The 21,998-nt window shown below is 42.4% G+C and overlaps 1 protein-coding gene across 1 annotated transcript in view; it reads right to left on the bottom strand.

The window, feature by feature from the left end:
* pdlim4 (PDZ and LIM domain 4) overlaps positions 1-21,998 on the bottom strand; it is a 44,275-nt gene that overhangs the window by 11,901 nt on the left and 10,376 nt on the right. The window contains exons 2-3 of the mRNA XM_075486682.1: positions 20,523-20,674; positions 11,467-11,548 (exon numbers count right to left, since the gene is read on the bottom strand). Of these exons, the coding sequence (XP_075342797.1) occupies positions 11,467-11,548; positions 20,523-20,674 (234 nt within the window). The remainder of the gene's footprint in view (positions 1-11,466; positions 11,549-20,522; positions 20,675-21,998) is intronic.

Consider the following 21,998-nt stretch of genomic DNA (forward strand, 5'->3'; position numbering starts at 1 on the left):
CGCACGAGCACGAAGGTGCACGAGCGCTGTTCTGACAGCAAGCATCGATCGTTGCCGTATTTAGTATATGATAACTATACGTTTGATAATGCTAGGTGCTAGCCAAGCTGGCTCTAGTTCAGCTTCCTGCCAAGCTTCTGGACGCGTAATTCGTTCACGGAGCAGGGTACGTGCACAGGTGGGGGAGGGGGAGGGAGGAGCAGATTGCAGTTTGACAGACGGCATCAGTATCCAATCATTGTGAACGGTCCGTTCACAATGATTGGATAGTGTTTTTCCTGGATTGTACGTTCTAGAGGCCACTAAAACTTTTCATATTTGTGTCAAAACTTTTAATTAATTGGTTGCAATGGGGGTGTGAAGAGTATTTCAAGCAATATGTAAAAAAATGTTCCAGAAAAAGATCCCCTACCCCGCCTTTAAAAACATTTATAACCACAAAGAAAGAGGGATTGTTGGTAAAAAGATAAAGAAGCAGAGATAGCAGAGAAGGAGGGTAATGGATCTATTACAGCAGCTGCGGAAGTAAAGGAGCAGGAGTATGAAATCTAGCATGGTATTGCCCCGACTAGAAAACCACAATTCTATAGAGGCAGCAAGAATGAGGCTTTACAGCAGAGAGGCTTATTTCGGTTTTTCCCTCTTTAATAACAAGTGTTATTAAGAGGGAGCTTGCAGTAGATTTCCAGCAGCCGTTTCTGTCAAAACAAATTATCTTGTGTGGAATAAACATTGAATTTTTCTCCACTGGCTACTTCTTATATGAACTGAGAGGTTTATGGGTGACCTGAGATCATTCAAACCTTTAAATGATCTTTCTGACAGGCTTTAACGGCCTTTCCACACTCTTGCCACATGGATGCTTTGCTGGAGCTGTTAGGAAGAATCTGCTGGACTAACGCAGGACAGATGCATTACACACCTATATTATCCCCACTGCATTCTCAGTGAGGAATTGTGTTTATGTGGGGGGTCAACGCCCTCCTCACACAGTTGCACAAACGCTACGGTGACATCATCATCGAGCCGCTTCGTGTTCACCGCAGCTATCAGCGCACTGCAGAGATAACGCTCGCTGTCAGCCCGGCCGCCTAAATGACTGAACTGTACAGATAGTTTTATTGCAATGCTTTCGCTGATGTCACCACTTCTGATAAGTGTTTTAGGGCTTTCAATTTCAGATAGCCAGCAGTTTTGACTGACTGAACAGGGCTGCACATTATCATAGCTTCGGACTATAAACATTTCAGCTAAGATGGAGCAACTTGTTTACAAGTACAGCGAATGCAGCATGATGGGAGACAGACTGTCGTAAATATGAGCCACTGGACTGAGTGTGTGTGGCTGTGTTTTTGGGCTAGTATATAGTGAATTAGCCACAGGTGGTGGAGGTTCACTGCCTCCCTGTCATTTCTGCAGATGGATCTGCTGGGTGTCATCCTGTCCTCGGCCCTCGTCTGGACCACACACACACTCGCACACATGCACTCATACACTCTGTAATCAGCGCTTTTCAATGCGTTGAACTCTCCTTGAATTTAAAAAAAAGCACTCTGTCCTTGCCATCCTACAGTTAAAACAAATGTTTTTTTAAGTTGTATAAAAACAATTTAATCTTCCCAGAACTTGCAGAGGATAAAGATGGATAAACCCTGAAACTCTGAACAAAAGAGGGATAAGGATAACAAGCAGAACAAAACAGGCTAAACCTGATTTTACTCTTTAGCTCTCTTTGCAGATGATGGACCTCATGGGAATGTCATTAAAGTTGAACTCAACCTCCATGTTTTGTAAATTATCCCACAGTTAGAAGCGTTGTTTTGTCTTACTTTAAAAAGGGAAGGGCCTGAAGATTCTCAGGAGAAATCTAAGATTAAAATTGAATTTAAACTTAAATTGTAAAACTGATGATGTTTATAGAGGTCAGCTGAAAATATGTCCCTAGTACTGGATTTGGGATGCCCACCAGGACATTCTTCACGATCAACTCATTAGCAACAAGCCCTCCTTTCATCCCGAACACCTCCTTCCTGTAACAGAACATCTCGTTCAACTTTAATTTCACATGATTTTTCTTCTTTTTACGTCTTCCGTATTTAATTGCACTTTTATTTCCTCCCATAATTCTTTTCAGATCTTTCAGTTGCTTGAGAAAGTGCCCATAACTGAGGGGGAAGTTCTGAAAAAGTCTTTAGTGATCATTTCTCAATTTTAGACAAGGGATAAATCTCCAGATAATAATCTGAACAATAACTGACGCCATCTGACAAGCTCGTTCATGCCTGTGCTTACAGAATTAGGTACGCAAGTGGAGGAAAACCCATGACGGTGGATTTTGTTACACGCTCCTGCTGTAGCACGACAAAAAAAGACTTTGCATACAGTACGATACCAATCTGTACAAACATGTCAAGAAAGCATCAGATAATCCTTCGCTAATGTATACAACAATGTACTTTGAAGAGCGATAAAGAACCAGATCTACTTTTTGTTTTGTTAACTGAGAGGGAAGTAACCCTGAAAGAATGATAAAGTTAACTTCACTTGCATAATCAGCAATCGCCAATTTGTTACAATTAAGGGGTGTGAGTAACTCGTGACATCATCTATCCTTCTAACCCTAGAAAAGATAGAACAGAGGTGCAAGAGGTGGTCGGATCTTTTCATTAGGTTTAAGTGCAACTCTGGTGCAGAAATAATGTTTTAAGGGGATCTCCAATGATTTTACACAACACAGGCCCATTTTCCCCCCCTCACACACCTGTCCGTGACGGTGTGACTCCATCTGTTTCGAGTGAACTCAACCCCCCTCCTTTTGTCCCCTCCCCACTCCTTACACTCTTTCCTCGCTGGCCGGGCACGTCTGGTCCACAGATATTTGTTTTAGAAGGATGGTAGATTTATAAGGCAGCACATCTGGTGCTTGCCTAATAAAAATGCCAGTTTGGTAACATTCAGAACCTGTAAGTGCTTTCAAGTTGCTATAACGGTACGGCAGCTTAGTTTCTTCACATTACACAAATCAGCTGTGAGACAACTGCCTTGTTAAGAAGATTTATTCTTCCATTTTCCGGCTGGACTGCATATAAATTTAATGGGAATTTTGTCTAAAGTTGGCAGCCAGTGTAATCCTGTGAAAATCTCATCATTCTATAATCCCCCTCGTCTCCTTCTGTCCCATAAGGGACGTATGACATCTCCCAACAGCTTCAATCAGAAACTCACCTGTGAGGAAATCTATTCTCTTCCCAGTCTCCTGTGAATGGATATGGTTTAATTTTCTCCTATATCCTGACTGCATTCCTGCTGGTTTAGAGGAAGAAACGCAAAAGACAAATAAGAGCCAAGAGCAGTAACTATTTAGAAGAACCAGCATCGTCTACCGCTCATAATTCCAGTCGGCCATCTAGTTTCACTGTGCTATTCTTCAGCAGTAACCAAGCATGGCTAATGGCTCAGGAAGACTGGCAGAGCATAAAGAGAACATACTTAATGAACCATTAAGAAAGATGGAAAAGAAAGGAAAGGAAATGTATCATTCCATGCATGTGTCTCCACATTTGATTGTGCTTGCACACTACATTGTGTGATCAAAGATGCACAGAGGCCATTCATTATCCATTCTAAACGTTTCTGTGATTAATAAGCGCTTGAGTGGGACACGACAGTGCCTCAGTTCACAACTACAATTTGGCCACAAAGTGGTAGACAGACGAGGGGAGGAAAGGTTGAGGGGGGGGAGGGGACCTTAATTGAAATCATATGTCCATCTTTAATGGAGGACTGAGACCTCAGCCAGCTTGCCTCGCCACACACCCCATACACAAATTCATGATAATACACACATGCACACCACTTCTTCCTCTGCTGCCTCCTGCATGGTTTAATCCCTCTGGACATTCAAAATTAAGCTTTTCACATGGCGCTCTGCACCGCTAACCAAACACAAACCAGCTCTTTACGGTTCTCTGGGCCTGGCCCCAAGTACCTCGCCGGGAGGGGAGACAGAGAGGCCAGAGAGGAGGAAGCAGAGGGCGACAGTGGACTGCTGGTGCCGTCGGGAAGGTTGAAGCTGTGGAATGTTGGGTTCTAATGTATGAAAATATTATCTAATTTACAAGTTTCTATGATGAAATCAATCAAATGTGATGATCTTACCACCGATTTTTGTGACGTATACCCACGGTGCTGGAATTAAACAATTAAGCAAACATTAAGTGATGTTTAATGTTCTTTTGCACAGAGCCAGAAGCCCTCTCAGATGGAAAACAGATAATCAAGTGCCCATAGAAAATATATACAGATATTCTTTTAACTGCTGCATGGCAAAAACATTGCGGTATATAGCTGTATACAGCCACGAGGACCCTAACATTTCATAATGGTCTGGCCTACTTTGCGGTTAGCTGGAAGACATAAATAATTTTTAATGAAGAAGACTGAAGATATTCCAAAATATATACATTAGCTTTGGTAAAATGTTAGTGTTTGGGTATGTTAACGAGCAGCTAGCTTGGCTGCTAAGAGGACAACAATTCTCTCTCATTTATTCAATTTCTGTCTCATTACAGTTTCATCTGGATTTGTTTGTGTTCTACCAAAGCAGGGTTAAACAAAAGCTTCCTTTTTTGTCTCAGAGTTGAGTACCGCCGGGAAGGTTTGTTATAAGAAAGCTGTGAATCATTTAGGTAGTCTTGGTGTTGCACTTGGTTGTGTTATGCACTCATGCTCTTGATAATCCAGCTTCTCAAAAAATGCAATTCTCAGTTCAGCAGGTTCATAAAAATGTCAAAACCATCTAAACAAACCTGGTAAATGCACGGCTGTGGGTTGTTATACGGGCAAAGAATCATTATCACTTGGCCGGCTACAGTTTCAGAATGAACATTGACGGAGAGTTCTTGAGTAGCAGCAGAGCAATGGAGGTAGCGGGAAATTATGAAACCAGAGCAGAAACTTTATTCCCTGACAAACATAAGAAACCCATATCTAAATCTTTTCGAGTCGAATAATTCTGGACAGGTGGAGCCTCTGAGCCATCAGCAGCAGAGTTCATCTACTCCATTGTCTGCTTACAGCCAAGCAGAGCAGGAAACGCTTCATTAAGAAGCCCTGAGACTGATTTGGAGATTTCTGGGGATTACTGGCTGATTGGTGGACACAAACAACCAAATAAGAGGGGTCACAGGTCCTTGAGCTTAAAGGCCTTCTTTGTGAATAATTCCGGAGCTGCTAAAAGGACCGTCCGACTTAAATTTTAACCTTAAAACCTGACTGTGCTATTAAAAGATTCAAGTCTATTTTCCTTTGCAAAAATATGCATCTTTTACAACACTGAACTCTATCTTGTGCTTAATGACACATTCTGGAAAGCAACAGTCTTGTTCCATTCATAAAACAAAAACGTGTCATGCATGCATTTTGTTTAAAAAGTCAAATTCGGTTCCAAGCTGAGGAGGAAATATGGTCTATAAGTCATGCAAGGACTCTATCTGTCAGCTCCTATTAATGTTAGCCTGGGGAATTGGCTCTCAGCTGCCAGCTCCCGGGCTGAAACTGGAAGCTGAGAGTGACGCCCGGTCCAGACCTCTCAGCTTCCGCATTGTGAGGCCTCATACTTTCCACAGGACCATAGCGCTCAGCCACAATAGCCATCACTGTAATAATGGGCTGGCTGCCACAAATGGCATTCTGACATTGTGTGCCAAAGAAAATGCGGTCTGATTTAAAACAACGACCGTAGGCTATTCCCACCTACTTGAAACTGTCAGTGAGAAATTTAACGGAAGGAATTTTCTAAACCTGAAATATCAGTAGCTGATGAGATTGCTTCACTACTGCATGAAAAAAAAAAAAAAAAAAAAAAAAGAGACAGTTAAATGGAAAATGCAGATGTGAGGTGCGATAAAAATTTATGAGACCAACAGGCATTTTCTCCTAAACGCTCTGTCTCTCATTGGCAAATACATTTGTGGATTGTTGAGTGCGAGTGCATTCAATACAGCCAGTGCACATTCCCAGAAATACTAACATTTAGCTTTATTAATTATTAGGGCTGGGACGTTAGCGCGTTAATTTCGATTAATTAACCACACACATATTAGCGTGTTAAAAAAATAACGCATTTTAATCGCACACTTAATTTTTTAATTTTTTTTTTTTTTATTAAATACAGACGGATGGAAGCGTCGACAAGAGCGTGGTTGTGTGCAGATTATGCAACAAGGAATTCGCGTATCACCGCAGCGTATCAAGCCCAGAGGCAGCGCTAAGGGGTTGCTTGTGGTTGCTATAGCAACCCCATAGCTACCCCAACTTTGGGGCTAGAGGCAGGTTTACTGCTCACAAAGAACAGAAGTGCAGTGCAACAACGACAACAATATTAAGAAGTAAAGAATCACGTATGTTGCTGCGTGGTAGCCTATCCCCGTTTTTCGTTCTTTAGCTGATAAATATACATATGGAAAGGTATAAAACACCAGCTTTACTGGTGAAACGGCTATCCACATTGTTCCTAGATCTACAGTAGCTGTGGTGATGTCATTCTACAGTCAGCCAATCACGTCTGTTCTAAATTACCAGGGGAAATCGGAGGTCTAAAATAATATTTCCATAAAGCAGATTTAGGAGATAAATAGAAACCCTATTTAATTGTATTCTCAGTTTAATTCGTTTTTGAATAGTCATATGTTACAGTTTTCCTCTCATTTTAGCACCCATTCACTCATAACATAGCTAAACTGCAATTCTAAATGGATATTTGGCGATTCTAACTGGAATATGGCGATTTTGAGAATGTCCTTCTTCAAGTAACACAAATAAGGTAGGAAATCCCAGTTGTTTTTCATATGCTCGCCGAAACACTATTATCAAATAGTCTTCTTGTGACTTGGTTTGTTAGTCGACTCTAGGTGCGTGCAGTCTATCTAGAGCTACTTGCTAAGTAGCCTAGTGTCAGTGCAGTTAGCACCATCTTTTGAAAATAACGGACACACTTTTTACTTTATGTTAGGTTGCCAGCGTGCTTCCTCTGCCATAATGTGATGCGAGTAGATTGGCTTGAGTAGGCTATGTGTCCGCTGTGGCAGCGGACAGACTGGTGTGAGCAACAAGTTTGAACGTAATGTTGTGCCTGTGTGATTTAGCACTGTACGAGGCTACTGTTGGAAGCCCGCCGGGTAGAACTATCTCTTGAAAGTTGTCGTTACAACTGTTGTGCGTCAGATGAGAAGAAATAGAAAGTCCGCACTGTAGCTCATTCACTCCCAGCTCTTTTTTTCCAAGATGAAGTTGATCAAAACTTATTTGAGGAACACAGTGGGCAAATTTTGTGGGCAGATTGGCTATTTTATCCTTAGTGAACGGGCTATGAATGAATGAGATGGACAGGTATGCCTGTGTGTGCGTGTGTGGTTGCGTACACGGGCTGGGGCTGTCTTGCCCCTGGACCTTCAGCTGTTCCACCACAACGCACAGTGCGACATCTGTCTGCTTGTGAGCAGTAAGCTCCGCTGATAACTTAAAGTTTACAGTATGCAAGGCTACATTACACTATGCAAGGCTGCATGCAGACTGTGGAGTAATGGGTCAGTAACGTTGTTGCGTTGATGTGCGGGGGGGGGGGGGGGGGCTGTTTTGACTAGCAACCCCTCACATTCATGCAGCAACTGCATAGCAACCCCAACGAAAAATTGCTGGCGCCGCCGCTGATCAAGCCTCAAATATCACCTCAACGCTAAACATGTAGCAGCTAGCGTGGAAGCTAATGGGGGCCCAACGCAGCTTAACATCCAAGATTCTATATACTGTGTTTTCATGCATGCTACAATCAGATTTCAAATAGGGATATGTTCTGTGTTTGTTGAAATATTGTTGAAAATGTTAATTTTCTAAAGGATAAAGTATGCGATTAATTTCGATTAATTAATTTCAAAGCCTGTAGTTAACGCGATTAAAAATTTTAATCGAGTCACAGCCCTATTAATTATTTAATTAGCATTACATCATGCTGGCTTAAATGTGGGCTTTATTCTTTCATGCTATAAAAACTATGTGATACTAAGTCCACTCTGACTCAGCTCATCACTGTTTATTTGAGGAAAGTCAAACTAGCCACTAGTCAGGTATTATGCAGCTGTGATTCATTTTGATGGAGACAAGTCAGGGAGGAGAAGATTGGAGAAAAGGGGACATTTGAGGCAGTTCTGGAAGAGAGTTATTAAGTCTGGTGTGGAAGCTATATTTGGGTTATACAAGGCTTTACTTCTAAGCACAAGAATTGTAGGTGACCATCTCTGAAGATCTCAGAAAGGTGCTGGTGTCACAACTGCATTCTTTCTTTTTCTGTAAGGTAATCAATCCTATTGGCAGAAATTGTCAGATAAGCAGAAAGAAAGAGAGACTTTCCACCTGTGGCAAGATGATCATCTGGACTGTAAATGTTGCAGATGATAATAAAAATAATCTGAGGCCAACAAAACTGATTAAAGCCACAAATAGCAGGCTGCCAAACAAAAAGCAAAAAGGGGCAACACTCCTTTGTCATCAAAACTTAGTGTGAGGATTTTTAGTTAAGCTATTGTTGTCATAGAAACATCAGAGCACGATGACGAAACCCTTCCAAAAGTGCTCCCGGGTTTCTGCCAGCTCTGAGTAAAGGAACTAAAGGGAAACAACGAAACACATTGTGTCAAAACTTGGTTGTCAACATTACACATGCAATTTATGCTGGTGTGGTTATGACACTTTATCATTAGCTCATCCCTGCCACTTCTCTTTATCACAATTATTTCTATTTCAGGAAGTTGTGCGTGATGGCCGGTAGGCCGCAGGACAGTCCTGCCAAAACATGAGCACAATTCCTTGGAAACACATCATACGCTTCTTTTGAATTCCATTTACACCAGCAAATGGAACGGTCAAAGCGTCTCCATGGAAACAGCAATATCACACAACAGCAACCGGTTGTATGATTAGTTGGTGTACAGCCAAAAATACAGCATTTCCTCTTTGATTTTTATGAGAATCTTTTGTGTTCCCAAGGTGAAAGGAAACACCTCATACCTTCCATATGTCACTTCCTGCTCGGTGCCTAATTCCCACAAGTGAGGCTGGAATTTCCAACATAGTTGGTTTCAAGTTCATGAATAAAAACTATGTTAAATAAAGAAAGCAATGAAGGATGCCATCAATTGCCAGTATTGTTCATTGCTCTACAGTAGCAGCATTTCTGTAAGAATAATATCTTCTGATGCGGCTTTTACCACATAGTGTGCCTGTGGTTTCAGTTTTCCCCGTGCTAATGAAAGCATGTTACTTAAGCATGAATCCTAATGTTGTAGATCAGGTGACATGGTGAAGGTAAGTGTTAAAAAGCAGACACATTCTTTCAAGTCTTTCAGAGAGACTGTATTGTCATCCTCTTCCAGGAATTTGGTTCAGTTCCTTTTTGCTCACTCAGTCCAAACTGGCTCATAACTGGAAAAACTGTGGGCCAAATGTATCACATCACACGGTTTGGTTCAGTCGGTGTGAGCGGGGTCATGGGACGCACATTGTCTCCACAGAATCTCAGGAACAATCAGCATTGTGATGTTTTGAAGCTGTATCAGAATACGGCAGGAAACAAAGAAAGATAGAGCTCTGCTATTTAATGAGCGGATGTTTCCTCTGTTCATGCAGAGAATAATCCACCTGGGCATGACGCTGAAGTGGCCCTGACTTGGTGGTTTCCAGCTGCCCGAGCTCACTTTGTTAAATGAGATGCCAGAGAGCGTTTTCAGACATCAGTGAAGGAGAAAGGAAGGGCTGGATAAGATCTTACAGATATAGGCAAAAAGGGAGAATCAGGGAAAAGAGAGGATTTGCTGCTCTCATATTACCCACAAGCAAAGCCTCTGCTGTCAGACTTCTCTGCGTTTGTTGTAGCGGACGCTCGCTTTTATCCAGGTTTGGTATTTCCTTGTGTTAATCAATGCAAGACCCAAGCTGGTGCCGAGAAAGTGACTTGAAGTTTAAAACGGAGTTCTGTCGGGTATTGAAGGCTGGCTCGTTTATATATCAAGTCACACCAGTTTTTATTTCATATCACCACAACCTCCAAACTTTTCCATCCATCAGCTATTGCACTTTGAATTCTGATCCAAGCTGTTTGACCTGGAACTGCATAAAGATTACTTTAGGCAGTCATGGTTTACAAATGCACTGTTTCTTGTTGTATTGTGGTGGTTATGTTGCAGTACAGTGTTGTCTTTTTTCCATGTATTCCATTGTAAATCTTGACCTATAGCCTGTAGTGAGACAGCCTGAAAATTGATCTGCATAGAGAGACATAATTTATAGCAAAGTTATTTTTCCTATGTGGTACAATGAGGCGAATGCTAAATCTTGAAGATACAACACTGTCCTACACTTACATCTGTATCTCTTAAACCACTACTTGCTTGAAAGATGTCAGCTGGTCATTAATGGGTATGGACAGACAGAGTTCATTTCAGCTCTTGGTGTTCAGACAAAGTTAAGCCACCACACACGCATCTCAATGCTGACACCACAACACAATGCTTGAAAAATGGACATCTCTCACATATCTACAGCACAATGTGCTCATTGTCATACTCGCAGCATATGCACACACACACACACACACACACCTCCTATTCTTCCTCTCCTCAGAAACATGCTAGCCTGCCAGAAGTGGAAAACTTGGAAAAGATCATCTGTTGGAGCTCATCATGCCTTGAATATCCTTTTGGCAGAGATGCATTTGGAGAACAATCAAGACACTATTTCAACACTGCTCCAGTGAACAGTGGGAAGAATCATCTCATTTATAATCAAGTGAACGACAGCGTACATGTAATTTACATATTGAGTTTTAGTTCCGTTTCCATAGATTCTGTTTATCACACAAACAAACCCAGGAGATTCAGAGCTACCGGACTGTAATTTGAGGTTTTGACCTGAAATTGGCTTATTTTGGGGCCAATGTATGGGGCTGTAAAATATACTAATCCATTGCAGTAGATTTTAAAATCACAAGCCAAGATCAATTTAAATCAGGCAAAAAAAAAAAAAAGAAGAAAAAAAGGGTTGTTTTTTCCAGCATTTAATGTGTATCTAGGAAAAGATTTTAGCACTTTCATAGATGGATATTTCAGACTCAGGGGGCGTAAACCAGAAGTCATTTCTAGGCCTTATTTCACAGAGACAGGCAGTCTAGAAAACTGGTGTTTTCTGTGAGACATTACGTTCACCGATAGGTTCTTTCCCTCTGCCGTGGGCTGGTGTGTCATGTTGGGAGCAGTTTTCCACCAAACCCTGAGCAAATTCTTAGTGAACCTGTGTGTCGCCAGCGTGAGAAATCAAAGCAGATGAGTTCTGACAGCGCCCCGGTCGATGCAAATGTAAACCTGAAGAAACACCTGTGACTTGTAGTTAGGGCAATCCAGAATAAACAATGGTTACCTGTGAGTCAGGCTCCATGTAAGGGCTTGTCTTGCCATCTTCGCTAACTGTTGGCGACCACACTCTGTCTCCAGATCCTGATCTGAAAGGTGACACCCATGAGAGAAGAGAGAGAAAGTCAGATAATCATTGTGCCATCCAACACCCCAGCGCTGAAGTGTGTCATCATTTCTGCTGAGAGGCATGGATTTTTATTTGCTGACACTTCTCCACAGAAGGCCTTCTGCATTAAGTGCAATCATTTTGGTGTGAATGTTAAAAAAAAAAAAAGTGAAAGTAGACACTGTGTGCTTAAATACTTGTGAAATTACAGTAATCTGTGAAAATGACAACTTTTGCTTCACATAATACCTTCTAACTGCCATCTAATATTAGCCGTTCAGGTCCCCTATATGAGCAAACTATTCATGCTGGAGCATGTACGCGTCTGGGTAGCTTACATTTGGAATGGGATAAAGCTACTTTCATACTCATAACAAAATGATAAAGTCGTCATTACACCAAACCCCCAGTTGTGTGAGCGATCACTGGAAAAACACACTGCATTTCCAAAGTAGTGATAACTGAATCACTGATTTCTAAGGCTTTTCCCTCCTCTTCAGATTAAAAGTAATCGACTCCAGTTGCATACACTTTCGTTTGACTACATAACTTATGGACTGGCACTGCTGAATGAGCTTGCTGTGTACACACAATCAGGTATCCACATAATTCACTTCTTCCTTTAATAAAAAGAAGAAATGAGAATGCAGTTCATTTGAACTGCTATATCACTATCCAGTTACACGTTCCATCCATCTTCATAAAGGGTAGCGCCAGGATATCACGATGAATAAGAACATGCATGTGTATGCATGCCTTCCTTCAACATGTGGCCCTTTTTTCATCCACATGTCCATCAACAGTGACTAAGTGTGAGTGTGTGCATGCATCTGTTAACCCTACAGCGGGGAGGGTTGATGTCTGAAGAGGTGATGTCACTGCGCTCCAGCTGGCACTGCATTGGCAAATCTGAGGCAATGCTTCAGATATGAACCGCGGAGGTGTTGCTATCAAGGACGCTCTTATGAGGCGCCGAGTGTCTGGCGGATGAGAAACAGCTACAGAAGCGCGTAGGATGGACGCTCCCTCCCTTCCACCAGCTCCTCTACGATTCAGGGACAGAAAGCCTGCCATGTTTTCAGATTGCTTGGCTGCGGCGGTTACCACACAAACAGCCCATTGAAAGGAGGGAAAGTTCAGACTGACGTGGCCCTTTCGAATTGACATTTTGAAAGTGCAAGACAGAAACACAGAACTCTCGGTCCGTGATAATGGAGCTTTGAACGCAGGGGTGTGAGTGGAAACTGTGAGAGACGGATCGGTTTGGGATTTACTGCGTTGCACTCCTGGGCCTAATTTACTGAACATCAGGCTGAAGAGGCTGATGTGCTTTAAAACTAAAAACTTGGTAAACAAATGCTCAACAGCTGGACTTGATTTCAGATATAGAACAAATATAGAACAGACTGGAATCAGTTTGGGACTATGTTAAATCAACTTGTCACAAATACTCACAAGAGACTGACGCACAAGTTTGATTCAGGACAATGAACTGTACAGTTGACTATTACTTTTTTGTAGTTTGCATGATGTATAAGGTCCACATCAACCTGTTGATTGTCAGTGTAACCCAACTTTTCATTCCTCCATCCTTTAACTTCTCTGCGTCTGTATGTGATCCAAAGACAAATCCCGCCCCCGCAGAAGAAAACTGCCAGAAACACCCTCTCATATTCGCTGATGTATTAACGAGATCACTGTGATCTGCACGGCTATAAGAGACTGGATGGCTTCTATTAAGATTTAATTTCACACTGAGAGGTTTTATTTACTCTATGAAGACTGATGGTTGTAGGAAATCCTTGCACTCGTGTCTTTGATTTCCCCAACAGCTCCTCTTCTGTCAAACAAGATCGATACATACACAAACGAAAAGAAAGCAAACACATTTTGGATAATGGCAAAAAAAAAGAAAGTAAAAAAAATAAATAAATAAAAGAGGAGAATTTAGACACATGAGAATTAATACAAATGAGCTGAGGATGAAAACAGATCAAGCAAAGGGAGAAAGGAAACAGAGACAAAAACAGAAAGAAGGTCATCACAATCATTTTCCTATTCTTTCCATTGGTCATACTTTCCTTTGCCTGACACCCCCCCCCCCACTTCCCTGCCTTGTTTAATTTCCTGATGGGGAGATCTGGCTCTTGGAGTGGTGGATGAGTTTACTTTGGCTGCACAGGATCACCGTGTCCGCAGAGGAGACAGACAGCTGAAAACCAGCTACCCTAAAAGATGCGACTGATCATTGATCACTTCAGGGTTTGCTAGTCTTACGCACATTTCACTTTATCAAACTCTCTGAAAAATACGGGATTAAGCTCTATTAGAGAAAACTGACGGAGTTGTGAAGTCCTCATTGGCAGAGCACTTGTGGGGGTGGGGGTTACTTCTACATGAGGGTGATGACAAGATCAATGAAAGAGGGGAAACCCACCTCTCGTAGGCCATTGATGTTGCATTCATAACCACAAAAAAGGAGACCTTGGGGGAGCGTGAGAGGAGAGAAGAAGGGAGCAGCGTTGGAAGCACAGAGACATGAGTAAGCTGGTTCCTTTGGTGGTTTCTTTTTTCTTTTTTCCCCAGCTGGAGTCCTGTGCTCTTTTGGTCCCTTTCATTTTCATGCATAATTCCTCAGCTGTGACTCACAGGTCGCGGAGTCAAGGCGAGACAGCAGGGGCAAACCCTGCACTAAAGGGATCCAACTCCGTCTCCTTTCTTTGCCTGTTTTCTCCGATTCCTTCCAAATTCCTCAGCCCCGTTTCACTCTTTTAGTTTCCGTTTCCAGATGATGATTTGATTAATATTCAATATGCACTCACACTTGATGTATTTTACATCACCTAAACCTAGGAGCTTAGATTTATCCCCCACTACTGCATGTCTAACTCTACCCTCATGTAACCGAAGTATAAAGCAGTCAGTAAAAGTCACTTGTTGAAGACTGCGAGGTGCAGCTGAAAAAGGGGAACCGGACATATTTTCTACTTCATTCAACTTTGCTTTAACGACCCTCCACAGAAATCTTCTGCTGCCATCAACAAACATGAAGATGATCAAATTTGTAAATTCTGATGCCGTCTTTCTTCTATGGCTTTCCAGTGAAAAGCCTTTGTAGTGAGGTCTGTGGATGATGAATAACAAGAACATTGTTTTGGAAAGCTGCTGTTTAGTAAATACCAGCCTTCGCAGTTTTGAGAAGACTCAAGTTAAATCAGTTGTGCCCAGCTGTTCTTCAGCCAAACCCCAAGCAATGACAAAACTAAAGACATGCGTGTCAAGAAATATGTTTTTGTGTCATCTGAGCTGATCTTTAAAGCACTAAACCACTAAGTACGACTTTAATCAGAACAAAAGATGGTCCACATTTGTCATGATTCTCTCTAGGGTACATGAAAAGCCATCTGAGTAACATACAGTGCAGACACCATGACTCATTTCTCAGCACATTTAAGGTGCCGCTCCAGCACGATTCTTTCCAAACAGGCTGACCAGCGGTGGAAACACACTTCCCAACTGCCATCATTCGTCTCTCGGGCCTCTGCAGCCACACAGCGTTCTCTAACAAGCTCTGGCAGAAAGTGGGGGACTTCAGGGGGGTGAAAGCACCGGGAAGGGAGGGAAAGGGAAAAAAGATGAAGAGAAGATATAAAAAGAAATTTGTGGGGTGAGATTTGGGTTTGGAGAGGGAAACGGGAGCAGGGCAGATGGAGGTCAGGGAGGAAGAGGTTACGGGGAACAAGGAGGAGCGAGGAGAGCCTTTCAGAGCTCTGTTTAAGTGCTGACTTCACAATACATCTTATTTTTGTCCACGTCATTCTGTCCCGTCCTTCAGGCTCAACTCTTACTTTATCCCCCCTCCCAATTCACATTTTTTGTTGATTCATTCCATTTTTAAACTCAACGCCAAGTTACTAAGACTTGCACGTTAATTTAGGGTTTCCGCATCCTTTTCGGAGAAAAATGTGTGAGGAGACTCAGACTCAGCACAGAGGCTCTTCTCCGTGCTGTCGTGAAGGAGCAGTTCTCCGCCCTCACTTCCATGTGTGGAAGGCATTGACATTACAAATGACTCTCACTGCAGTGACCTCGAACTTCCAGCTGGTTCGCACATACATAGGCAAAAACCGCGAAACAGCCTTGTCACTAAAACTGCCAAGAGCAAAAATCAAAGACAGATTCTGCATGTATGCCCACTTATTACACTTGATTTCACATCTGGTAAAACTATTTTCACTGCCCACTGCCTTCAGGGACAACAAATGTGCGATTTTTCTTTGATCAATTGATCTGCGAGCATGAGAAACGATGACATCAAGATTTGGAGAGACCGAGCTGCCACTGTAGCAGAGAGCGTTTCCTCAAAGGACAGCGAGGCTGGAAATGGGACAGCAGTGTCATTACTGAGCAGCGTGGGCTCGTACAGGCACATCAGGCATTTCGGCAGCTGTTTGGCTCCGAGGAGGAAAACTTGACTTTCGCCCAGAACTGCCTTCCATCTTTTTCACATCATTTTTAGTCGGAGATTGTTTTTACTTTTACGTCGCGTTTCATTTTCAGTCAAGGAGAATTAATCTCTCACAATACTGTTGCCTTTTTTGTAAAGCTAAGAAATACACACAACTATTGCACCTTTATCAGGAGACTGGGCAGCTCTGCTCATCTCATCTCGTGGGAGAGGCACACAATCCAGATAAACTTTCAGTGCGGGTCAAAGTGTCCTGTTCTGAAAATTGTTTTGGAAAACATAAGGAACCACAATCTGGAACCAAAAATAGACTAGACAAAGCAGTCCATCACAGACGAAACAAGTTCTGGATCGCACACATTTGAAAAAGGAATTTATCTTTAACGACAATGTAAAAACTACACAAACAATCCAAGCCGCAGGCCCATTTTTCACGACGCTTCTTTATGTCTTACTCAGCTTTCATGACTTTCCTGGGGCACATAACCAGAAACCCCCCTGATGCCGAACGCCCCTTAAAAATGCTCCATAATAGAAATTCTGAGAGCGTGGGTTATGAAAGTTATAAACGAGGACGCATTACAAAGAAACATTCTTGTGTTACACAAGACCTCAAGCTCAGATGCATCCAGTGTACTGTAATTTTGGTTCACAGCAGACGTGTAGACTCGTATTTGTCGATGGGCTGCCGCACAAAATTACAGGTCTCCCGTTTCTTGTGACTGTTGGGAGTATTTTATGACAGTCTTTTAATGAGGGCTGAGAACTGCTGTCCTCTAAAATATTATTTTCTCGTGAGTCAGCATGGGTTCTTCCAGTCACTCCCAACTTTTTGGACACCAGAATCAATGGTTGCAATGAAACGATGCTCACTCGCTTTTTTCTGTGGCCAACAGCAGAGGAGCGCTCTAAATAAAACAAAAGTCCCAAATGTCCCAAATCTCTGAATAAACAACATGAACACGACGCATGAACACGACTAAGCCATTGTTGGGATGAATGATAGCTCCAGGCCTGAGACCAATTCAGCAACCAGAGATTGTACTAGCATGCGGTTGCCTTTTCACAGCTCATTATTTCAGGGAGAACGTTTTGAAGCTTTTCAATATTCTGAAGTCCAACATTTGGGTTTGTATTGTGGCTTCAACGTCTGTGGGTTCCTTGGTGGCAGAGGCTAAAACAGTTTCTTCTCCCGTTCATGAATTTTAACGCGAGTTGGCTCCACCTCGTTTGTCTGTGCAGTCATAGCGACTGTTGTGGTATATCAACACATTATTTCCCGCTCAGCATTTGTGGCATTGCATACATTCAACATGGTTGGAGAAAAAAAAAAAAAAAAAACATTAGATCATGTAGGTACAGTATGGGGATTTCCTAATGCCCAGCTTTAAATGTCATGTGACTTTGCGTTATGTCTTTATCAAAAAGAATTTTGAACTTGTGGCGCAGTGTGTCCTATGTCTAAGCTACAGAAACTGAGCTCGGCTGTGTTGTCCGCTTAATTGCATTTCCAGCTATGCACAAAGCAGAAAAGTTTGGCTGTAAAACATTCTGGGCAGGGTAGAGCCCATGTGGCTTTCTCACCGATTCACTCTACTTCGCAGTAACTTTCCCGTGACTGCCGTGTTGTCGCTCTCCATCTCAGTTACTCTTTTTTTCCCCATTTCCCATAATTCTTCCCCTTCACCTGTTTCAACACCATTTCTTTCAAGCAGAATCACACTTTCACCTCCATTTCTAAAATCTTTTCCTCTGCACACACCCCTCGTTGTCCATTTTCCCTGCATGTCACCAGCTGTTTATTTCAGCTCCGTGCACTGGAGCCCAAGGTGCATACCTAGCTCTCTAACATGCCGTATTCTCCTCCACTAAGGGCAGTTAACACTGTAATTATTCAACCAATATACTGCGGAAAGGTCACATTCCTGCAGCTAGCCTCTCTCTACCTCTTGTTATATAACCATAGTTACCTTATCTTACAGAGACAACATATCTTGGTTTAAAACCACGTGAAGTAGTTTACTTGTGGCTCTCATTTAGGGGAATCATGTAAAGGAGTTGGTTGAAGAAAAAAAAAAAAAAAAAAAAAAAAAAGAATCCACCTCCCTGCGAACACCAATTGCCGACTCAAGCTACAATCAAAGCCGATTAAAAGATTGATTAAAAACATTTTAGGGTGTGCAATACGCTAAATATGTCCTCCCTCTGAACGCTGCATGGGAGATTTGTGAGAAATGCGGTGAAACAAGCAGATGATGAGAGAAGCAAAACATCAGTCTGATGAAAATAATTGATTCCACTTGGCTAAGTAATCCCTATTTTATTTAATTGCCCTAAAATTCTTCTTAAAGCCATTTAAGTGTCTACATCAAGGGATATTCAAGGGAACGTTGCTTTCTAATTAGTCAAGTGCCCTTTTCTGAGCTCCTGCCGCTGTGAAAGAGCTCCTCTGGTCTTCATGCTGAAGGTTTCTTTTTACATCCTTAAATAAATTTACAATCCCAATGTGGACAAACCACTTAATGCTCAGCTTGATATATGGATGGGTGATTCCCACTGCAGGCTGGGTGAGGCAGAAGAGGCTGCTGCATGCTACGGTGCATACCATAAAACACCAACGCAGACACCGAGAGAGAAAATCTATCTGTTTGGAGCTCCTGGACGTGTAAATCTGTTCTCATCTTGCTGGTCTGATTGCTCCACGGAGTCATTCCTGTTCGCACCGCGTCTGCAAGTCAACTTCACGGCTTTTGGCAAAATGAGAAGGAGTGCGTTCTCTGCTGCCCTAAAAGGAGAGAGCTGAGGCACCAGTTGGCAGTTGTCACTTGTAACTGAGGCTAAAACCACACTGTGTTCTTCATCTTCGAGGACGGGGTTCAGGGGTTGCCAGAATCGCTCTGCACTTTCCAGTACTCCAGCAACCCAAGTAACCATCTAATAGAAATGTGGGAAGCGGCTGACATTTCAGTTTTTCCTTGGTCGCAGCCCTCCAACCACCCTCACCCCCCTCTGTCATTAACCGTTTAGATGGATGATTTTTATTCCAGATCCATGTTGGTCCACTGAAGCTAAAACCATGCATCCTTACACACAAGGTCCCGAATGTTGAGTAGGTTTGAAGAGTGGAAGACAATTTTCCAGGTCCTGAACTAGTAAAATGTGCGACATCGACCTGTGAAGTCCATTTGTAAAGGTCACCGTCTGACTCACTGTATGTACAAGCCTCATTGATTTTGATGGCGCTCTGTAGGACCGGCGAGTAGATCATTTAAACTGTCATAAACCTGTCATCCGTTACAATGACTCGCCTGTGCCAAGCTGAACAGACCGACCACAAATAGAAACAATATGTGTTCCTGGATGAGAGGCACTAAACGACCTTAAGTCATAAAAAACCATCAAGTCAAGTTTTCAACTGAATTCACTTAATGAGACCGAGAGCAAAAACCATAGGCAGCCTTTGCCGAGGGTCAAAGGAGTGATGATTGATTAAAAACTGACTAATGCTCACATTTCCAAATGTGAGGTTATTTCCCATCTTCCATATTTCCCAACAGGTCCAACTGCACCGTGCTGGATGTGCAGTGATTCACATTTTCTGAAACAACAGTGTGTTTTTGTCAGCGTCTTCCAGGTCTGCAAACTCAGTTTGGTTTCAGCTACGCAACAAGAACTATGCAGTCAGCTCTGGAAAGATTTCAGTCGTGCTTAAATGAAACCAGTACCGACTAGTGGTGGATGCAAAATGCTCCACATTCAAAGGTTGACACCTGAACACTTTCTTTTTAGCCCAGCAAGATTTTCCCAGAGCAGCGCAAATCCATTCATAAACTTACTCAGAAGCACACAAAGACAAGAAGAAGAAGAAAAAAAAAAAAAAAAAAAAAAAAAAAAAGACTGTAAAAATAACGGGAATAGTTGGACTTTCTGGTGAGCGATGAGACCGGTCAGAGTCTCAGCTGTCTATAAATATAAAAACTACACGGCCCTGTAACTACTTGTGCTTACAGCCAGCTACAGCACATGTGCATCAGCAAATCAGCACAGACTGTACAAACATGCCAGCAGTCGAAATTCTGTTTTTTCTTCAATAATTCACTTTGTTTTACTGTCTGATCTCTCCTCAAGATGTTTTAAATGCCAAACTAGCTCTACCTTCTTATCGTGAGATGTCACTTTTAGGTGCTGGCTTGTGAAACGTACTGAGGGGTAAGCATGTGGGAGAAATTAAGATGGCCATGAAAAACCTGAAGGGTCCTCTTTGCAGCAAGCATTTGGTTCATCTGTCCTTGTGAACTGCAGAAAAGACGCAACACGGCTGACTTCACGAAGCAGATTCTCTGCATGTGCTGACATAAAGGGGACACTGAGGTAGAGAAGGCGGCTTTTTTTTCTCCAAGTGACAACTAGATTGCATATTTGTCAGTAGAACTACATAAATCTTACACACTGGAACTTTATTGGACCACATTTAATATTTCCATACCTGCTGACGCTGAGCGTGAGCTGCTGGGTGCAGTTTTTGATCCTGTTCTGAGCCTCCATGTGCGTCATGTGCTCCGTGCTGTCACCGTTGATAGCCAGGATGGTGTCGCCTGGACACAGGTCACCTTGGGCCGCCTTGCTTCCAGGTGTTACCTAAAGATAACATTCGAGAAGCACACGCGTGCGCACACACACACACACACACACACACACACATTCAAATCCAAACGCAAACAAAGAAGAAAAAAAAAAAAAAAGACTTGTTGTAAGTGGTGTCAGAGAGGAAGTGAACTGGACTGTCAGTGAGGGTGAAAGACATAAAGAAAAAGAGCATTAGCGTGGGAGTGTCAACAAACGGGCCAAGTTCAACAAAAGCAGCCCTCCTATGATTGATGTCATATTGCCTTAGGCAGCACTTAAGGTTTACATTTTCTAAAGCCAGCAATGATGACACTGGGAAGTGAGAGGCCTCACAGTTTTGGAGGTGGTGACATATCTGGAAAGAACAGGAAAGGTTTTAAGCGACTGGCCTTTTCAAATTCTGCTAACAAATTAAATAAAATAAATAACTAAACACGAGCAATTTTACGAGCACTCTGCAATCTCACAAGGCTAAGCCGGCTACATGACCCTTGAACCAGAATAGCTGATCTAATATTCATTTGCGAGCATCTAACTCAACATGTTGCTCCCCTTATCTTTTTTTTCTTTGAATTTGTCATATTGCTGTAATTTGGGAGATTTTCTGTCAGCGGGTCCTCAGAGCAGGTTTCGCTCTGATCTTTCATTCCTGAAACACGCTGATCTGAGGACATTTGAGCCTCACAGGGAGGCAGAGGGGTGAGAAGGAGAAGAGTAAGCATTGAGAGCCGGTGTCCCAGTGGGTATGTTTCACCTTCAGACATACCAAGGAACATATGAGATCAATTTGACATTATTATACACACCCACACAACAAATGTCTGCTATTTCCAGACCTGCTTCTGACTGATCTTATGGCTTTGGCTGATGGGAAGAGACTGCAAATTATTTCCACCATAGTAATTAAAAAAAAAAAAAAAAAGTCTGTCATATGGCAGGCTGCAGAGCCAAATGTCCTTCAACAGCAATGTAACAAAAAGGGAATATTGAAGGAAAATATATTTTTACATCACCTAAAGAGCACATTCAGTTCTAAATTTGGAATGGATATTTTTCATTTCTCTCAGCAATGGTCATTTTTTTAAACTTCCTTTTGCATAAAGCTGTGATAACACTCTCTGCGACGGTCAGCAGCTCCTCGTTTTAAAAGCAGCACTCTGCGACGCCAAACCAAACATCAGCAGAAGCACGGCCAGCCAATCTGCCATTTTCAGACTCTCTTTAGGCAATCGCAGGAAGACAGAGACGCTCAGTCATGAAATAAGACATTGGCATGTTAATAAGGAAATACAGTCGCATTCATCGCAGGCAAAATGCTTCATAATTCAATTGCTAA

This window comes from Odontesthes bonariensis, chromosome 16 (assembly GCF_027942865.1).
Source record: "Odontesthes bonariensis isolate fOdoBon6 chromosome 16, fOdoBon6.hap1, whole genome shotgun sequence".
In the NCBI taxonomy this organism is placed as follows: Eukaryota; Metazoa; Chordata; class Actinopteri; order Atheriniformes; family Atherinopsidae; genus Odontesthes; species Odontesthes bonariensis.